Source organism: Opisthocomus hoazin, chromosome 22 (assembly GCF_030867145.1).
Source record: "Opisthocomus hoazin isolate bOpiHoa1 chromosome 22, bOpiHoa1.hap1, whole genome shotgun sequence".
Classification (NCBI taxonomy): Eukaryota; Metazoa; Chordata; class Aves; order Opisthocomiformes; family Opisthocomidae; genus Opisthocomus; species Opisthocomus hoazin.
The window spans coordinates 6523744-6544185 of NC_134435.1; the positions used below are offsets into that span (position 1 = coordinate 6523744).

Genomic DNA, 20442 nt, shown 5'->3' on the forward strand with positions numbered 1-20442 from the left:
CTGCCAGCCACTGCCCAGCCTCGGGCACGGCCGTGGGAAGGACACCCTGGGGTGGCTCTGAGGACATCGGGGACAAAAGGACAAGGTAACCTGCAGGGAAAATCCAGCCTGGTCCGGGGGGCAGTGGCAAGAGCCGGCACTGGCAGGTGCAGAGCCCGGATGCTGGAGCAGAGAGGGGTGCTTCACCCCCGTGGCGCCCACTCACCCACCCCCAGCCCCTCCTGCCCGACCCAGGGCCAGGCCCGGTCGGTCGCTGGATTCACGCCGCGCCCGCGGTTTCTACTCCACGTTTGATCGGTGCATTCTTCAGACGGCGTTTAGTGGCAGGCAGTGTTCCCTCGCTGGGGTAACGCTGCACGTCGGGCAGCTCGGAGCAGCGTTTTCCCGCAGGTAGGAGCTGCCGTGCGTGCTGCGCGCAGGGCAGGGGCTCTGCCTGCCCCAGCCATCCTGCCGCAGCCCTTCCCTGCTGGCAGAGCCAGGCGAGGACGTGACACCCTGAAACACGGCTCTGCCACCGCGCACAGCCCGGCAAGAGGAGGAGGAAGATGAAGGATGCGCTTCCTCGGGAGCCTGCTCAGCCCAGGGATGTGGGACAAGCCAGTTTCGCCGCTCTGCAGCTCTGCCTTTGGCAAGGAGAAGGTGTCGGAGGTGGCAGCGATGGCGCTGGCACGCGTCGCAGCGAGCTGCTCGCAGCCCGTCCCGCCACGCCGGCCCACGCAGCACACGGCAGCGGAGAGCAGCGGGAGCTGGCGGCTGCCGAAGCCTGGCTGCACTCGGTGCCTTGGGGAGCGGGTCCCCCTCTCTCGTCGGGGACGGCTGCCCACTGCTGCCCAGCCTCGCTCCCCGGCGGTTTTGGGGCCGGCTGGGGAGGTGACAGGTTTCAGCCCCCCGCTGCGATCAAACCAGCCTCGCCTTCCCGCAGGGGCTCCCGGTCCTCATGGGGGGATGACGGCCCCGCTCACAGAGGCGTTTCAAGCCACCAGCTCTTTCTTCTCTGCTCTCGTTTCATCTGAGGCCGGGCGGCAGCAAGCAGATGGGCCTGGAGCTGGGACAGGAGGCTGAGCCCAGCCCAGCCGAGGGGGAGAGCAGCACTCACTCATCAGCCAACGCCCAGCTGGGGATGGGGAGGGAGCAGAAGCCCTTGCCAGCCCCTCCAAGCCCACCCGACCGTGAGCACGGCTGCACAGAGCAGCGGCTTCCCAACAACTGGGCCCGGGGCTCTGAGGCTACACTGGACTGGGGTAGCTCCGGCCTCTGCTTTGGCCCTGGAGTGGACTCAAGGGGGACAAACGCGACAACTCCCCCACCCTGGGCCCTGCCACCCTCCCTCCCACCAGCCAGGCTCGGACCCCCCCAGCACCTCCCCCCTCAAACGGCCTCTGCTGACCTGTGAGCGAGGCTGAGCTGGGGATGTGCCCACCAACCCCTGGCCACAAACTCCAGCAGTCAAATCCCCTCAACTTGCCCCCACCCCCCACACCCCCCGGGGTACCACAGGCTGCCCTCCCGCAGGGGCAGGGGGGCTGACAGGCAAAGAGCCACGCTGGGAGCGCCTGCTCCCGCCAACAAAGGCTGCCCAGGCTTTTATGAAATTATTCAGAAATGGGACTTTGCATTTTTCATACATACACATCCTCAAGAGGCAGGCAGGCTGGCCAGGGGAGACTGCACCTTAAAACCCAAGAGCCTAAAGCCGAGGACAGGCTCACAACAAACCTCCCCCCCCCCCTCCCCGTGCTGCCCACCCCCCACCTCGCTCCCACGCAGCCAAACACCAAGGCGGGGTGAGCAAAAGGCCCAGAGCCCCTGCAAGGTATGGAGGGACATACCCCAGGGCAGGGCTGGCTGAGCAGCAGCTCGCTGTGGCTCCTGGGCTGCAGGTGGAGGAAGGAGCCTGGGCTGGGGGCTGCTCTGTGCCCCCCGCTGCGCTACACCCCAGTGCAGAGGTCCAGCAGGCAACGGTTTTTCTCATGAGCTTTAATGGTGACCGAGTGGAGCGGAGGCAGCGTGTCCCAGGCTGAGCACCGAGCTCCCTCTGCTGCCAGCCCGCAGCCCTTCCCCACGCAGCTCCTGGAGCAGAAGCTCACCCAAAGGACACGGAGCTGCGTCAAGAGGCATCTGAGGGTGCTCCAGGACCGCTGCCCTCCTCCTCCTCCTCGGGGTTTAGGGGTGGGAGCAGAGGGACAGACCCCGAGGCTGCGGTTACCGACCCACGCAGTGCTCGGGCGCGGAAGGTCACTCTTCCAGGGGTGCCAGGCACCTCTGGGAGCACGGTGCAGCCCACGGCACAGAGAAATGGGGGCAGACAGGAGCTGGGAAGAGACTCCTCCCCCTTCTCCCTCCCAAAACCGAGACCAAAACAGCCCCTCCAACACCCACCAGGTCCGTGTGTGCACGGCCCCAGGCAGCCCGCCAGCAGCACGGTGGGCACGGACGAGGAGCCAGGCTGGTGTCCACGAAGTCCCTCACAGGAGCAGGTGGCAGAGGCGCATGGGCTCCATGTTGACCCTGCCATCGCTGAAGCAGGTGCTGAAGAAGGGGCAGTACCTCTCCGCAGAGACCCGGTGGAAGGTGAAGAGGTGGGACATGTTCCCAGCGTCGAAGAAGGTGACAGTGCCCTCCTGGCAATCCAGGAAGACCCCCACTTTCCGGAGGGGCCGTCGGGGAGCCAGGCGCACCCAGGGGGTGGCGGTGGCCCAGTACTCCGTCCTGTTCCGCAGGCGAAGCGTCCAGTAGCCGTTCTCTGGGCACAGCTTGACCTTCGCCGCCCGGTCCACGGCCTCGGCGGCCACCCCCAGGTCCCACTTGGTTTTGCTGCCCACCCAGACCTCCCAGTAGTGCCGGCCACTGTCGAAGGTCTGCGAGCCCAGGACGTTGACGCACTGGCGGAAGCGCCGGGGGCTGCTGGGGACAGGCTGGGCTTGATTCCTCTCCGTCACTGCTGTCAGGTCTCTGGAGAAGACCAGGTTGGGGTGGGCTGACTCGGGGTCGAAGGTGAGTGGGGCAGGAGCTGTGGAGACATCGAGCCCGGTGTTTTACTGGTTGCACATTCCCTCCGCAGAGCATCCCTGTCCCCGCCACCATCCAGCACATCCACTCCTCACACGGACCCACTCACCGGGGCAGATGGACCGCAGCATCTGTCTCCAGAAGATGTACTGCAAGGGGCCGCTGCGGCTGTCCCGGTAGTGCTCCAGGCTGAAGGCAGGCTGGGTCTCCACACGCACCGAGGGCCTGCGGCAGAGAGAGCAGCAGTCAACCCCTCCGCTGCGCCAGGAGGAGTGCGGTCAGGACTGCGGCACGCTGCTGCCTGCAGTGGATTTGGTCAAGATGGGACAGAAACCTCCTTGGCAGCTGCCTGCTACCCCAGCACGGCACACGGCTCGGGGCAGAGGCATTGTGGGCCGGGACGGATCCGGCAGCACCGCTCATGGAGCGGCGACGCACAGCAGCCCAGCACACACAGGCAGGGCTCCTGCACAGGTGAACAGGCCAGGCCTGCGGAGCCGGGCCACATCCCACTGCAGTCCCCCGGGAGGGAGGGGACAGGGACACGCTCCCCTGTGGCAGTTCTGGCCTGCAGCTACTCGCAGCCTCAAACAGACCTGCACCTCGGGGACAGTTTTGCAAGGAGCTCAGAGAGTGCAGGGAGAAGCGAAAGCACCCAGTCTGTGGCATCGTGGCTTGCAGCACGCATGGCTCTTGCGCCCATTCCAAACCATCACATCTCCACCCGCTCCTCCAGCCCAGCCGTCTGGACACGCACGCTCCCTGGGGAGAGCATCCAGCGTATGCTGGGGACCAGCCCCCACCCAGCACACCACCAGCAGCTCACTGAGCAATTTGTGATGCTTTCAAAACTTGAGATAAGATCCCTCCCCCACGCGGTCCCAGCCAGGGACAGAGATAAGCTCCTGAAAAAGGAATCGGCTTCTTTCATGCCAGACACGTACCTGATATCCAGGCTCTCCACCTGCAGCGAGGAACAGAGAGAATTAGCAGTCACTGTCTGCAGTTCATGAAGCTGTACGAATAAGCTCCCTGTCCTGGCGCCTGAGATGAAGCACGGAGAGAGGAAGCCAACCTGCCAGGACCCCAACCCCAGGGGAAACTGCGGCCAAGGCGATTTCACAGGGGTGACAGAGAAGGAGGAAGGCTCCTGAGACCCACCACATTGCAGAGAGCACCACATCCCTTGTGGCTAAAGCCTCCAGACTCCGAGGGAATGGGTAGATAATCCAGAGGGATGGCAGTGAGAGTGACTTCCAGGTATAGCCTGGTGCTGTCATTTAGGACTCTCTCCACCCCAAACTCAGATCCCAAAACACGCGTCAGCCAGGCATGCTCACCTCCAGCAACGACATGTCTTCCACCTTGCTCAGGGTCTGCTCTATGCGCTCGATGTCCTTCTGCAGCACTGACATCCCCTCCTCCAGCCGGTGGACGTCCCCGTGTAGCTGTGCCAGCAACTGCTCTTCCTTTTCACCCAGCTCTGCCAGCACACCTCTCTCTTCTTCCTCCAGGATGTGATGAAGGCGGGCAAACTCTGCACGGATCTTGAAGTTCAGCTCCCCAGACACCTTCTGAGCAGAAGGAGAAGGCAGAAGATGAGTCTGACAGCTAAAACATGCAAGTAGGTGCACAGGATGGCTGGGCCCATTACTCTGCTTACAGACTCATGGAAATTGGAGAGTCTTCAACACAGCCACGACTTTTCGGATGGAGAACAGGACACAAGGACAACTTTCAAGGCTGCAGAGCCAAAGTGGGAAAAAAAACCCAATCTCTACCAATGCCTCGGTCACCTTAACTAAAAATCCTTGCACACAGCCACTGTGGGAGCCCACAGCCCTCTCCCACACCACCAGGAATTTGCTTCTGTGCAAGACAGGAGCTGTTTTGCTTTTCTGGAGCTGCAGACTCAGCTGTTCAGGTTAGTTCAGATTTATTTTGCACGGTGCCAGACGCAGGGCAGAGCTGCCTGACACTGGTAACTTGCTCTTTTTCTCTGCTGCCTCCGTCTCTCAGGGCTCCTGTTTGCACGGGAGAGTCGGGGGAGCTACACAAACTAATCTCTGTAGCAAAGGCTGATAAAACCCCATTCGGCTCTTTTCAGAGGTCACTTTTTTCCAGTTGTTTAGCCGGCCAGCCAACCTTGTGGTGCTCTCACTGCCTTCCTGCCTGTTTACAAGAGACAGCCAATGACCTTTTATTTTCCCAATCTTTAAGCTTTTAATCTCTAAGTGTGACCTTAGCGCTCCTTATTTTCTTGAGGAGTGCTTCCTGAAATGCACATTCCTCTCCCCCAGCAGGAAACTCATCTCCCTGAGGACACCTGAAGGTTCCCAGCCAGCACGGCACCCAGCCTCCCTTTGATCCAGCAGGTGCTCGTGCTGACACACCAGAACCACAGAGGACCTGCATGGCCTCGCCGTTCAGACCAGCAATTTGCTCCTTTACTCTTGAAACACCTCTTAGTCAGCTCTTCCACTGCAATGGGACATCAGCTGCACGTGTTTATTTGTCAACACCTTCTCATTAACCTCAATGGTCTATTCCAAATCTGGCAGTGGGATAGAGGTATGAAACAGAGCACAGGCAGGTAGGATCAGAGACTCCGCTCAGAAGCCAGGCTCCTGTCAGTTTTATCTCACCTCAGAACTACTTGTGTTTTCCCTAATCCCTCCTTCCTCAGCTTTTAATAGTTTTAGGTCACTAAAGAAGGAAGCGCAGTCAGCCTGTGCCTCTTCTTGCTTCCTTGATCAGTGACAAGCAGGCAGCCAGGTGCCACTCAAGCCTGGAGAGAGCACTCGGGCTCCTCGCATCATCTCAGAGCTCCACAGTGAATCCAAACACGGTCCTAGTGGCAAGGCCACTGCTCTCTGCAGCACCAACACTGCTGCTGACCCGGCTCCTTCAGCCTTGCTGCCCCCCCTTCAGACACACAAGAGGATTTTAGCACTTCCAGGAATTAACCTTTTTCCAAAGTGGCAGTATTGTAGGGCCAGAATAGGCTGCTCAGCCAACAGCTCTCACCACTCACCCTGTTCCAGCCCTGCTGCACCAACGTACCACGTAAATGCTGCATTAATATGTGCTCAGTGCCTCTTCCAAAGCCTCCACCGAGTATTCAGTACTGATGGGCTTTGGCCTATCTGCGGAGGCGTTTGTTCAGATCCCTACATAGCGATTAATCTAGATTTTTACAGGAAGCTAAGTTAAACCTCAGCTGAAGCAATACACAGATCCTCTATGAACATTAACCCACAGGCCGTACAAAAAGCAGCCACCATGGAGCATTACCGTCAGTCCAGAGATATTTTCCTGCGCCGCTTGCTTCCTCTGCAAGAAGTTCTCCATCTCCTTCTGACGAGCTTGCAAAGCATCTTCCAGGTGCTTCTGCAGGAATGAGGAAAAGAAAGTGAGGAGACCACTTCACTACTCTGCTGAGATTCAGAAGCAATCCCAATTCCTGAGGCCAGCATTAGAGGAAGGCTGCAACAGGATTTCTTATAAAGGCAGCAAGGAGAAGGAAGCAGCTAGTGCACAGGCTTGAGAACTATATATGTGTGCACATAATGAAACAAATTCATTTTTGAGACTGGGAGCTCCAGCCTGGGAGATTTGCTTGCAGAAGGCTTAAAACCTGTGTGCTGAGAACTGACTTGTGCAGCGACTGGCCCCTCAAACAGCACACCCAGCACAAGCAACCCTCACCCCGGCTGTGTGGTCCCTAGGTGAGAAACAGCCAGGCTGCGATGGAAGTCAGGCAGCGAGGGAAACAAAGGCGAGAGAAGAAAGCGTCCAAAAGACAGATGGCTGGAAGAAAACAGGGAGAGGGAATGGATCAGGAAGAAGCACAAGTGTCATTGCACTTGGGCCAGGGGCTCCTCGGCAGGAGGACCATCTGCAGGAGGAGGGGGTGGTGGGCTTGTGGTGGCCGCACAGGGCTCACGCAGTGCCTGTCCCCTTCTCCCCCAGCCGGGCAGAAGCCACTCACCTGCATCTTGTGCCGGTGTTCCGCAGAGCTGCAGCGCCGCACCTTCTCCACCAGCCCCGAGAGCAGGTAGTGGGTGCGGAACGCCCGGCTGGGGAACTCTCGGCGGCACTGGGGGCAGGAGGGGACACGGGCGCTGCTCTCCCAATAGCCCTGGATGCAGGCCTTGCAGAAGTGGTGCATGCAGTCCAGCATGACTGGCTCCCTGAAGAGCTCGCAGCAGATGGCACATGTCAGCTCCTCCCGCAGGCTCCTGTCCTGGCTCCTGCCAGCCATCCCTGCTGGCATATGGGTCCCAGCTGAGCCCCCTGCCACCACCCCCCCCAAAACCCCTTCCCTCTGGGCTAGGGCAGGCTCCTGCCTCTGCTCGTGCCGGGCTCTGCTGGATCCCCCAGGGCAGAGTTTGGTTGCCAGGCCGCAGGCAGGAAGCACAGGGCCTACCGAGGTGCTGCACTGGTGTATCGAGCCCTGGAAAGCCCCAAACAGCAGGAATTACAGTGAAGTCCCATCAAAGGGTCCGTCCCCGTGCAGAATAACAACTTTCTACTCCCCACTACTTCAGCAAAACCGCTCACGGGGTGGAACAGGGCCCAGCCGCGCACCCCGAGGGGGCCCAGGGAAGGGGTGACCGGGCTCATGGGCAGCCAGCAGCCACCCTGCAGCCCGGGGGCAAACCCCGGAGCCTGGCCGTGCCCCGTGCCACAGCCCCCGGGCTGCAGGGGGGCCCAGCCCCGGGCTGGCAAGAGCCCGCTGCACCCCGGGGCCCGCACACCCCCCCACCCCCTGATCTCGGGGGCCCCACCGCCCTCACAGGCCCCTGGCCCCCTCCTCACGGGCCCTGACCCCCCCCCACTGCGCTCACAGGCCCCTGACCCCCCCTCACAGGCCCCTGACGCCCCCCCTCACGGGCCCTGACCCCTCCCTCACCGCGCTCACAGGCCCCTGATCCCTGCCAACCTCACAGGCCCCCCACCCCCGCTCCCCTCACATGCCCCTGCCTTTGCCACCCCGCCGCCCTCATAGCCCTCCGGCCCTCACCGCACCGCGCAGCTCGCGGCCTCCTCCTCTTTGAGCCTCCGCCCCGCCTCGCCCGCGGACTGACGCCCGCTTCGACCAATCGCCGCGCGGACTCGCCTCCCGCCCGTTCGCTCATTGGATGAAAGCTGCGGGCCGGGGGGGCGGGCGGGATTCCAGCGTGTGACGTGTCACGTGTGCGGGGGGGGAGCAGCGGCCAGGTGCTGGGGGTGCGCGCGGCGCGCAGGGGAGAGCGCGTGCTGCGCTCCGCGTGGTGCATGGCGTTGCGTTGCGTTGCGTTGCGTTGCGTTATATCGTGTTGTATGGCGTGGCATCGCGTGGTACTGCACTGCCCCGCTGCTGCGCTCAGCAAGGAGAGCGTGGAAATCACAGAATCACAGAATGTTTGGGATCGGAAAGGACCTCTGTGGGTCACCCAGTCCAACCCCCTGCCCAAGCAGGGTCACCCAGAGCAGGCTGCACAGGACCTTGTCCCGGCGGGTCTTGAATATCTCCAGAGAAGGAGACTCCACAGCCTCCCTGGGCAGCCTGTTCCAGGGCTCCGTCACTCTCAAAGGGAAGAAGTTCTTCCTCATGTTCAGCTGGAACTTCCTGTGCTTCAGTTTGTGCCTGTTGCCCCTTGTCCTGTCGCTGGGCACCACTGGAAAGAGTCTGGCCTCGTCCTCCTGACACCCACCCTTCAGATATTTATAAGCATTTCTAAGGTCCCCTCTCAGCCTTCTCTTCTCCAGGCTGAACAAGCCCAGCTCCCTCAGCCTCTCCTCGTAGGAGAGATGCTCCTGTCCCCTCCTCATCCTCGTAGCCCTCCGCTGGACTCTCTCCAGTAGCTCCTCATCTTTCTTGAACTGGGGAGCCCAGAACTGGACACAGTGCTCCAGATGGGGCCTCACTAGGGCAGAGCAGAGGGGAAGGAGAACCTGCCTCGACCTGCTGGCCACACTCTTCTTAATGCATGCCAGGTGACCATTGGCCTTCTTGGCAGCCAGGGCACGCTGCTGGCTCATGGTTAACCTGTCGTCCACCAGCACACCCAGGTCCCTCTCTGCAGAGCTGCTCTCCAGCAGGTCCGCCGCGAGCCTGTACTGGTGCTTGGGGTTGTTCCTCCCCACGTGCAAGACCCTGCACTTGCGCTTGTTAAATTTCATCAGGTTCCTCTCTGCCGAACTCTCCAGCCTGTCCAGGTCTCGCTGAACGTCAGCACAGCCTGCTGGAGTATGAAATGAGCCCCGGGGAAAAGCCTTCCCCTCTCCTCCCTGTCTTCCCTTCTCCGCAGGTCTGAAGGTTGCTCCCCAAGTCACAGGACCTTCAGAGAACAACTCAGACCAACGCTTCGGGGTCACAGCTTCAGGTTTCGCTCGGTCATCACGAGGGCTGCAGGCTTGTCAGTGAAAGAAAGAAGGGTTTTCACCCTTGTGTGGTCACCTGATGCTGGGCCCCGGGATGCTGTGGGAAGCAGCAAACACTGGCGGACACGTGAGAAAAATCACAAGAGCTTTCGATACTGGAAGTAAAAGCAAGACTGAAAGGAGGGGGTACGCGGGGACAAGCAAGAGTTGTACAGACCATCTACCTCCTAACCCTGTTAGAATCAGAGCATCCCCCAAAAAGGGTGATGTGCTGGGCACTGCCAATCTAGTGCCCTCCCCCTGCTGCTGCTCTGCCTTTTCTCACTATTAGAGCAGTGCAATTAATGCGGAAAATGTTTCCACTCATCTTCATCTGCTCGTCTGAGGGATTTTCCCAGGCTTTCTCTCGCACTGTGTGTGCTCGCTGACTGGCGTGTGGCTGCAGCAGCCCTCCGTGCAGGCATCGGCCTCCCCCTCGTCTCTGCCAGCTCCGCGGGGTCCCACGCTCAGCCACAGCCCCACACCGATGGGACGCTCAAAGTCAAGCAGCACTTTCCTAAAGTTTATTTTGTTAGACCAAGCAGGCCATATTTCTTTCATCTTCTCCTGTAGAAGATGTTCCTCATGCTGCCATCTGCCTTACTAGCCCCTCTGCCCAAGTGGGGCAACAGGACGTGTAAAAAGAAGCTTTCATCTTACAGGATACCTTTTCCAAAGCAGCTTTAGAAACCCTTCTTGACTTGTAGGAGTAAAAGACTTCTCCTGGGAAGTCTCTAGCTCTCATCCAAAAGTCTGGATCCCCAAGGCTGTGAAAGTACTCACCAACTAGAGTCGCACCCTTCAGCACTTGAACAAGTGTTATCTGGAAAGGGGACTCAAGAGTCATTTAAGAATCCAGGTCATCAACCAAGTTCAAGAAGATGAGGCAGGTCTGAGGTTCAGTCAGGAATTAAATCTGCAGGTCACAATATAGGCTGGTGAGGATAATCAGGATTAGATAAAATCCAGTAATTGCTTACTGTGTCTATAGCAATGAGACAGAGTCAAGATGAAGCTGAAAAGTGAGACTAGAGAGCCATAGCCAAGTGCAGCTATCCCTAAGACAGCTAGATCTAAGATACCTAGACTTTGAGCATCACCACTTGCCCGAGGAGCAATCGGTCCTGGGGAACGCTGGCCGTGGGCAGGCGAGACGCAGCCTGGGCAGCCTCCTGCAACCACCCAGGCACAAAGCGGTGATGAGCTGAAGCTCCTCATTGCTCACCATTGCTCTGCAGAGCCCTGGCCTAGGCAGCGCGAATGCTGGAGGGTGTGTGGTGGGGTGGGATGGGGTGGAGGTGCTCCCAGGGGAAGCGCTGAGCTCCAGGAGCTGCTGTGGACAAGGGGGGAGGATGTGTGCTGCTGTGAAAGTGCTCTGACGGCTCTGGGTGGCCAAACAAGTGGCATCTGTGCACACCAACAAGGTCAGGCCACGTCCGCATATGCTGCCAGCCCCAAGACAGTTATTCCAGGGGCTTGGGACCTACTCCAGCTGGTTAAGCAAGGCTTAAGTTGGCTGCACCCTCCTGCTCAAGTCCCCATGCCCTGCATCACTGGGGCACGGTTGCTCAGCACCTGCCTCATCGCCAGGCACTGGGGGATGGAAAGGAATTGTTTCCAACAGGCTGAACCTGCTCCCGTTGCTGTCCTTTTCCCCCTCCACTGCTCAACTCACCAGGGTCACCATGGGAATGTCACTAGAGTGGTGACACCAGGACCTAGGGATGACACAGGGTTCCAGGGATGACACAGGGATCCAGGGATGACTGAACAATCTCAGCTTAGCTGTGACTTAGTGCAGCAAAACCTCCCTCCCCACATTTACGGAGTTTTGGGCTTCCAGTAGGCTGGCTCTCACCATGCAGATGGGCTGGGGCTTGCTGGGAGCAGTGACCGCTGCCAGTCCAGCACCCCCAGCCGCTGTGTGAGCAGGAGAGGGGCTGGCATCACATGTCAGCCTCCCACCAGCCATCCCCCAGAAATAGCTGGTGTTGAACTGGTGGATTTTGGATGGGAGCTGAATCATCTGCTTAGATGCCTCCTTTCGAGAGGGAAAGAGCTTCATCATCCGTGTCCAGCCTCTGGTGTCCTGGCTTTGCCACCACTTCTGCAGAAAACATTATAGCTTATGGATAGACACATGCAGAGACGCACACAAACCAGCAGACAGGACACCCAGCCCAGGACACGCAGCCCGGGCTGAGCCAGGGTGCTGCTCCCCGACCTGTTGTAGCTCGCAGCACTGTGGTCCATTATTTGTACAGCTCTGCACAGAGGTAAAAGCATCAATAATTGCTTTTCAGCAGAGATCTGGGAAGCGCTGTGAAAGGTTATGTTCCCCCAGCCGCCGGAGCCATCAGTGCTGGGAGATGTCCCCATGAATCAGCATCTGCACTGCGTTTGGAGAGCTCAGCCCTCCCCGTGGGGCTGGTTATGGAGCCCAGGGAGGTGACAGCCCCCAGCCCGCACCTTCCCCCGCGAAGCTGCGGGCCTGTTGTTTGAGAAGGCACGTCCCTATGCACCCCAATGAATGAAGCTTCACCCTTAAACAGCAGAATCTGGGAGAGCTCAGCTGGTGGTGAGCTCCCCAGTCAGCTCCCCTCTTAGCTCCAGCTGGAGCCTGGTCCTGGGCACTCTGTGCAGGGTCAGCAGCAGGAGCATCCCCCCGCTGCGGCACCGGGCCGGGGCCATGCCAGCCGATACCCTGCCTCCGGGGCTGGCACGGGGCTGCGGGATGCTGCTCTGATGGGAGCGATGTTCTGCACCAGGGCATGGTGCTGCCAGCTGGGTCCGGATGATCCAGGACGCCCCACAGCAGCCAAGGGAGTCCTGGACTCCCTCATGTCTTGGCTTGATTTTTCCCAAATAACTCCCCTTGCTGCCGACGAGACTGATCACCCATGTAAAATTGCTCATCTCCTTCTTTGCAGGGTTCAGCTGCAAGCGCAGGTTTCGGAGCCAAAGGAGGAGCAGCACCATTTTGCCATGCACTGCACTAATCCATCAATCCCAGAAGACAGTTCTAATTCAGTCGGGGATGTCCCCATCATGGCCATTTAACTTTCTGGGACATCAGCTACGAGATCTAAAGCTAACAGCGAGTGGCAGTCCTTTCCCGATGAACACGTCTCCCGTCTGCGGATTGAAAACACACGCCCGAGCGTCCTCTGGTCTCGAATTCTTGTTTAAGTGCTCCTGGCATCTCCTTCCTTTCAGCACTTGCTTCAGTTGGCAATGTAATGTTTTTCTTTCTTTTTTTAGCATATTCCTCTTGGGAGGCTCCAAGCTCTGAGCTGGGACCTGAGAACGCTGTGTTTGGAGAGCCTGACTATGCACTGGGGAGATGAAGGATAATGTGGATGGGGAAGGGTCTGGCTGAAAGCTCATGGATTGGGTCCAGACCCCTTCGAGGTTCTCCGCTCCGTGCAGTAAACATGCATTCGTGGAGACGGGTGTCAGGGGCACTGTTTGGCCTTACAGAAGGAAGGGAATGAAGCGGGGAGCGCGGTGGGTCCGGCTGCAGGAGGGCTTAGAAACACAGAATCATGGAATCATTAAGGTTAGAAAAGACATCTAAGGTCATCAAGTCCAACTGTCAACCCAACACCACCGTGCCAACTAAACCAGGTGCAATATCTACACGTTTTCTGAACACCTCCAGGGATGGTGACTCCACCGCTTCCCTGGGCAGCCTCCTCCAATGCCCCAGCGATACAGGAGTGGAAGGGGAAGAAACTGCTGCTCTGCACTACCTGTCCCTCCTGTCAGCTCTCCAAATGCAGGCAGAAAAGCTCGACAGAGTTTGAGAAGCTTTGCCTTTCGCTTTCCCTGTTTCGCTTTGCTTTCGAAGTCAAACACGAGGATATTCTTCTCGCCCTCTCTCTTGTCCAAGCTGTAAGCAATGGCAGCAGCCGTTGGCTCGTTGATGACACAGAGGGCTTTGACTCCTCTGGATCCCCCTCTCCCACGTGGCTCTGCCTGAGCGGAGCCTGGCTGTGGGGCAGGGGAGGGGACAGAGGGTAACCTGGGGCTGGAGCCCTCAGGTCCTGCAGCGGGGTGGTGCTGGGCAGCCCCTCCATGGGTCACTCCTGTGCTCGCTGTTCTGTGCCCCCCAGCCCGGCCCCAGCAGAGCAGAAACCGGGAGGCAGGGGGTCCTCGAGCTGCAGACATCAGGGTGAGATGGAAGTGTTGGTGTGGCTGTAAGGGGATGAAGAGCAGCAGCACTTTGGAATTCCCAGCTCAGCTGCCTGCTGGGGTTTGAAAGCCCACGTGTGGGAGTTTATTTTAAACACAATCGAAAGACTTATCAGTCCGATCCTCTGTCCTTGCCCTGGGATCCTTCAGCGGTTATTGTTTCCACATTTCAGGCGCCGAGGTGAACTAAATCTGGTCTTTCCATGTGCTTCCCTGGACAAGCCCAGGGGAAGAGCTCTATGAGGGTGAGAACGGGGCAGCCTGGAGCCAGCCCTTCCCGATGCCCATGGCATCCCTGACCGGGTGGGAGCACAGTGCTGCTGATCCAGGAGAAATCCCCAGATTCCCGACGTCCCCAAAAGCAGGCTGCACCCCAGGAGGCTCTGCTTCGGTGGGTCCCGCCAGCTCTCTCATGTGCTGAGACCAGGAGGGAGGAAGAAACGGGAAAACAGCAAAGAGAAAGGAAAAAGTGAAAGAAGAAGGGATGAGGTGAATCAAGGTAACAGCTGCATCACCATCAACGAATATTATGCATCCCTCCACGACCTCAGCTGCAGGGACATGATTTAAAGGCCTCGGTTAGAAAAGTGAGCAGGAAATGAAGCAATGCTCTGAGATATGATATCTTTGGATAAATAGCTGGAGGAGGAGTATGACCAAAGGGTAAACCATTATTTGCCAATATTTTCTTCCCAGGCCCAGATGACACTGCTGTTTTGCTGAGGCTGGATCCTCGTGCTCTGAAGGCATCCAACTGGCCCCAAGTACCCCCATGAACTGGCAACCATGGTCCAGATGAGAGCCAGATGGAGACGGTGAGAGGTATTGAGCAGGTTTAAACCATCCCAAGCATGCCACGAAAAGACGCAGGTGAAGTAAGCCCAGTGGTCTAAAAGTTTGTGCCATTTTGTCCCTCCTGTATCCAGGAGTCCGTGGAGAAGGACTGGGGACCCACACGGACAAATCCATCTACTACATAGAGGGAGTTTGCACCAGGAGACTGGGGCTCTTCTGACCCTTGGATGCTGTGTGGCCCTGGGGACACTGGGGCTGTGGGACAATTTAACCCACTGCCCACTGGTGATGGCACGTAGGAAACACGCCCTGGAGCAGGAGCAGGAGGATCAATGCCTCTTAATCGTGGCTTTTTTTCCCAGGGATGCGCAAATAGCTCAATTCCTAGGGGCCAGATTTGTTCGGCTGCTGAACTTCTCAGCCCAGTCTCCCTCCTCAGGACTCCTCGTGTAAACCATCATGAGCCAGCCTGCCAGGCGGTCTGACACACCGGGATGTGAGATTCCCCACGCCACTCCGCCAAGCAGCCAGGAATCCATGTTTGCATTCCACGAGTGTCCTTCAGCTGCTCACACCCAGGTGCCAAAACCAGGAGATTCCCGCAAATATTAACATTTCTGGCTGCTGCTTGTTTGCCTTTTTGTTCTGAGCTATGCATGAAACCTCTCTGATATTCCACATGCAGCACAGGGCTTGGCCAAAACAGCTTTGTCCTCTCAGCCTGCCCCGCGATGGGTCATGTCTCAGCTCCCCAGCCAGCCTGTTACCTGGTCCCCGGGTGAAGGATGCCCCGTAACGCTCCTCTGCTGCACTCGGATGCCTGGTTCACGATGAGGCTGCCAAGGATTCACAGACGTGTTGAGCTGCCCCTGCAGGGCCTGAAGTATGTGGATTTTTATTTTTGTTTTTTTTTTTCCCTGAGGTTTCTGACCTCAGCTCGGTACAGTAGGGATGTAGAAAAGGTCTTCATGAGCTCATTGTACAAAAATGGGCTGGACAGGCTTGGCCGCTCAAGGTGCTGGTGTCCTTTGTGGGTTATCATCCATATTCCATGGTCAGAACACAGTAGCCATGAAATCCAGCCCTGTGGTCACATCACATCCCCAGATTGCTTTCCCCTGGCTGGTCTGAGGCTGTTTGCTATATTCATTACTTGCATTACAGGCAGTCAGAGAGCCCGGTTCTCTGCAGCACTCCCGCATGTCACAGATGAAAACCTCCAGCCCGTTCAGTGCAGATGGAGATAATTTGTTTAACATCACGGAGCCTTCCAAAGCCAAGGGATGTTTCTGTAGAAGACCCCGCAAGAAGAACAAGATCTCTCAGTGCAGGATTTCCTGCAAAGCACAGGTTATTGTGCATAAACGTTCCCCCTTGCTATCTACCTTGGGCTTTGCTATCTGAGAAAGATGCAGATGGGCTCCAAAAATCTCACTCGTTTTGGAGCACCTTAGACTCTCCACTGCCTGCAGCTTGGCAGCCTCAGCGTGGAGGCACCCTCCTGTGACCCCAGACAGGGTTTAAAAGGAGTTCTTCATGCTTGGATCTGCCTTTCCCCCTTTAATTTTCTTACTGCCACGCAGTGAAAGCCGGAGTCTGAGCATTAGCAAAGTGGTCCCCAGAAACAAAATGAAAGAAATTCAGTTGCCATTGAGTGCGATAACCATCTCCTTAAAGGAAAATAATTAAAGTGGCTGTATGTTTGTTAAAAAATCTGGAAGATCCTCAAAAAGATTTTCCCTCTGGAGTTAATGGAGTTAATGTCTGCAAAGGGTGCGATGGGGAGGGAGTGGGGAGGGAGGTGCCCTCTGTAAGCACACGATGCCATGCCCGGCCACGCAGCCAGCGGCCACAGGTGATGCCGAGGACGTGGGGCAGGCCAGCCGAGGAGGAGGCATGCACGGGCAGGATGCTGGTGGTGGGGAGGAGGAGTACGGGAGGAGGAGTTCTTTGGCCCTGATGGTGGGGGGAGGGTGGGTGGTCAAACCAGCAAGGTCCTGGGAGTACTGTACAAGTCCTCTGGCCCATTCCAGGTGTCTGTACCGGTGGCAGTGCTCAGTCGGGCAGCTCGCTGCCACCCTACAGCCCCAGCAGCCCTGGGGCCAGGGCCAGCGCGGGAGGCAGCCAGGCTGAAGCTGAAGCCAGAGGCAGGCGGTGGGCTTCTCGAGGCTGCGTCTTCTGCCTCGGGTTCTGACAGCACGGTGAACACTGAGAATGATGAGCTTACCCCGGGGATGAGCTGATCTTTTTCAGAGCCCTGGTCTTTGCTTCCCATTCAAAGTTCACAGACTCTTTTATTTGTAATAGGAGCTAGGCGGGCTCCTTCCCCCTCCTTTTCCAGGGGAATAAGCCGGGGTACTGCCTTGCCCAGGGCAGCTGTCAAAACAAGGAAAAACCCACCCTGGAGACACGGCACCGGGGCCTCTGCCACCATTCCCCCTTCTCCCATTACCAGGGCTGGCTGCCCTCCTCTGCTTCGCTCTGCTACATGACGATGCCCACCGCTCTGGTCCTCAAACGAGGGTGGCATGGGAGACCGTGCATCTTCTGTCCAGAGCGAATGTCACCCTGAAGGAACGTGGTTTTCCCGTGGGAAGCTGAGCGCTACGTGCTGCAGCATTTGGAAGCCCTGAGTGCTCTCAGAGGTAATGCTGGCAAAGCTCCTGGCACTTTATATACTTATAACACCTGGAAAGAAATAAGTGTCTTCTCCCTCCAGCACGAAATGGCTTTCCAAGTGGATTTCCAGGCTCCAGACTCCCCTCCCTCATGTGTCGGGTCTCAGCTCTTCAGTGGAGGAGGAGAGGAAACGCTGCTCCTTGAATAATAAATTGCAGGCACGCGCTTCCCTGAGCAGTTGTTTGGAAAGTGTTCCACACGCCTCGCGCCAAATTCGCCGGCCAGGGAAGCTCAGTGGTATTAGCATGTTCCAGTTAATTAGGGTTGTGAGCCATCCTTTTCATTGCCTGGAAGAGCTGAGAGCAGGACAAACCCAGAGCACTGCCTTTATAAGGCTTTGTGCTTTCCAGCACGGTCTCCGCTCAGCTTGTGCATGCTCCGCTCGTACCCTGGGGATGCTGCTCTTTCTTATGAGGGACTCGGTGTCATACCTATCTCTCAGTGTCAGATGGTGGCTTCTGAGTCACATTTCTGGGGAACACGGAGCCAAACGGACTCCCAGCAATATCCCTGGGTTTGTATCGGGAGCGGATCTGACCCTCCTGCCCCGCTCTGAAATGCTGCCAGCAGCGACGACGCGCACGGGCACTGCTGCCGGCCCGGCACCGCAGAGCTGAGCACGGCGAGGACACGCTGCTCCTTGCTGACAGCTAAAGGGGGTACCTGCAGGACTGGGAAAGCTGGAGCCAGGTAGGGAGGCAGCAAACGCGATCCTGCAGCCTCTGCGGTGGTGCTGAGCTCTGGAGCTCCGCTCCCAGCAACCTGGTGCCTTTCGGTACCACCAGCCCCTTAGAAAACACAGCAAACAGAGAAAACACAGCATGCCCTGGATTTTTCTTGGGTGCTTGCATCACCTTTAGTCTTGACACTTGGGTAGAGTTTATGTTGTCACACAGAGCTCCTGTTGTCACAGCCCAACTTTTATAGCGCTGTTTGTCGTCTGGAGAGTGACAGACTGACCACAGATACGCAACTCCATCGTGGGACTACGGAGCAGGAGGATCCAGCCTGGCAGAGCCAGACCCTGACTGCAGAACACGCTGCCTGGAGGCCACGGGCAACTTGGAAAGAAATCCCACGGGGCAGAAGCGTCGTCCCCCGGCTGTCCTAGCAGGGCTGCCACCTCCGCACCTCCGAGCACCCCGTCCCCAGGAGCCTGCAGCCCTCCGCTCCAGGGCTGTGCATGCCGGAGGGAAGCATCTTTATCACCTCTTTTACCTACAGGGAATTGAGACACATCAAGCAATTTGCCCAAAGGCAGAGAGGGAGTCTGTGACAGACAGGGAAACACGCTCCTACCCAAAAAATCAGCCAGATTTCCAGTTTATCTGGACAACGGCTGGTGTACAATGTATCATATTTTTGCAATCCCGGCTCTGAAGAGCTTATCTGACTGCAATTATCCTCTTCTGCAGAAGCTGTTTTCTAGCTGGCTCGGTACACAAACAACAAGCAACAACCCTCCAATAAATTAGCAAAGGTTTGAGTGCAGTGACTTGCAGAAACAGCAGCTAAACGCAGGGGCCAGTTCTGGACTCAAAGGCACTGATCTCTGCCCGGAGATGCCCGGATTCCTTTCCTGATGTGAGAATGATCAAGCGGATTTTTCATGCTGGAGGGAGATCCAGGGGTTGGGAAGGGAGTGGAAGGGGTAAACCCTCCTCAGTGTTAATTAGCCTAATTAAATGAGCCCCGTGGGTTTGCCCTCAGTGGAGCCCTGTCCCTACCTGCTCCCAGCTCTGCCAGGAGCTGAAGCGTGGCGATGTGTGTCCTCTTTGGCAGGACACAAACCCGGTTAATCTCTTTCCTGGCTCACTGACCCTCGTCCTGAAGACACACTCCGTGTCCCCGTCCTCCGTCTGCCTTCACGGAGAGCAGAGCTGTGGCAGTCCTGGGCCAACCCACACAGCTCATCTCTCCTCCTGCTTCTCCAGTGCCTCTCACTGCTGTATGGGATCGCTCAGGTATTTCAGCAAAGCCTTGTCCCTGATGCTATCTCTGCTCCTCCACCAATTCCAGAAATGTTAATATGGGGACAAAAAGCAGTTACGAAATGAGAACCTGCTTTGAAATTCAGAGAGGCTGAAGACAGCTTTCCATCCTCCCTCCCACCTCTGAGCAGCTTTGTGGCTGATTTAGTTCCCAAATGCATCGCAGACTCCCAAATCCCCTGCATCCGTGAACTCTGGGGTTCAAGTGGAAAAGGGGCTTTTGTGTTACCACAGCATGCTGATGCTTCTGAGGCTGCTCAGCAAAACACAGGCTTGACACCGCAGGAAGGAGCAGTGGAAATATTTTGGTTCCATGCAGGTGGAATTAAACAGATGTTTGAAAAATGGAAAGCTGCTTTTTTAAGTATGTCAGTGTTGCTGCTCCCGCTGAAGCAGGATGAACTGGAGCATCTGGAAGCCTTGGTAACAGATTTCTTAAAGATTTCTCCCAGGGAGGGATCAGATAATATGCCTTTCTTTTATGACAGAAGTTGAGCTACAGAGTATGGCTTACAGCTCCAAGGTGTTCAGACCGAGGACCTGCCTGCTCTCTGAGGCAGCGCAGATTATGGGCCGATGAAAAGGCAGCCCTCTCCTCTGCCCCATTTCTCAGCTTTTTGACATCATTTTTGCTCCCTGGAGCATAAAATTCATTGTTGTGTTCTCAGAAGAGCAGGCAAGCAGACTCGCTTTTGCCTAATCAAAACCCAACTACTGGGAAAGGCTTTTGGGCTGCAAAGATCCTTTGAACGATCCCATCATGTTTGAAAGGACACGAGGCTCCCGGCACACCTGTGCAGGCGTTTGTGTGCATCCAGCCTGTGTGTGAAAATACCCAGGGTTTGAGGGTCCTGGCACCTCTGCTCGGGGCTGTGGAGCCTTCCACACCCTAGGACGGTGCAGAGGACCATCCTCGTATTTCCCCATCCTCCTGCTTCAGGATGTAGTTTCTGGTTGGGGCCAGGAAGACCCTCGGCTGCTTCAGGATCCGTCAGCTGCCTGAGGAGTTCTCTGCACCTCGGTGTTCAGGCAGCTTCTGCCCAATGGCTCCTCTCGACCCACCAAAAGGGCGAGGGGCTCTGGCAGTGTGGACCCTGGGGCCCCTCAGCTGCTGAGAAGGTGGGTGTCGGGCAGCATGGGGGCTATGCTGCACGCACCCCCCACCAGTAGCTGGGTGAGATCAGGCAGGCTGGCTGGCAGCCCGCGTCTGCGGTGCCGAGAGGAGCCCGGCTCCAGGGGAGAGGGCTGGGGAGCGCGGAGGGAGCGAGGGCCAGACCTCGGCTCGGTGGCTGCCAGTTGGGGTGACAGCTCTCCCATGCCAGGATTTCGACCTTCCCTCCCCGCACTGCTCCGTGTCGCAGGCGGG

At 57.6% G+C, this 20442-nt stretch overlaps 1 protein-coding gene across 4 annotated transcripts; it reads right to left on the reverse strand.

The window, feature by feature from the left end:
- Positions 1-1766: 1766 nt before the first annotated feature.
- On the reverse strand, positions 1767-8083 carry LOC104326923 (nuclear factor 7, ovary). Of its 4 annotated transcripts, XM_075441767.1 has the most exons (8): positions 8036-8083; positions 7359-7465; positions 7001-7275; positions 6304-6399; positions 4350-4583; positions 3954-3973; positions 3119-3234; positions 1767-3010 (listed from the first exon to the last, which is right to left on the reverse strand). In XM_075441767.1, the coding sequence occupies exons 3-8, from the start codon at positions 7271-7273 to the stop codon at positions 2466-2468; spliced, it is 1284 nt and encodes a 427-aa protein (XP_075297882.1). In that variant the 5' UTR covers positions 7274-7275; positions 7359-7465; positions 8036-8083; the 3' UTR covers positions 1767-2465. The 4 variants fall into 4 exon arrangements, with proteins under 4 accessions (XP_075297882.1, XP_075297883.1, XP_075297884.1 ...); XM_075441768.1 differs by lacking the exon at positions 7359-7465 and having other exon boundaries at positions 8036-8072; XM_075441769.1 differs by lacking the exon at positions 7359-7465 and having other exon boundaries at positions 8041-8067.
- Between the last annotated feature and the right edge of the window lie 12359 nt (positions 8084-20442).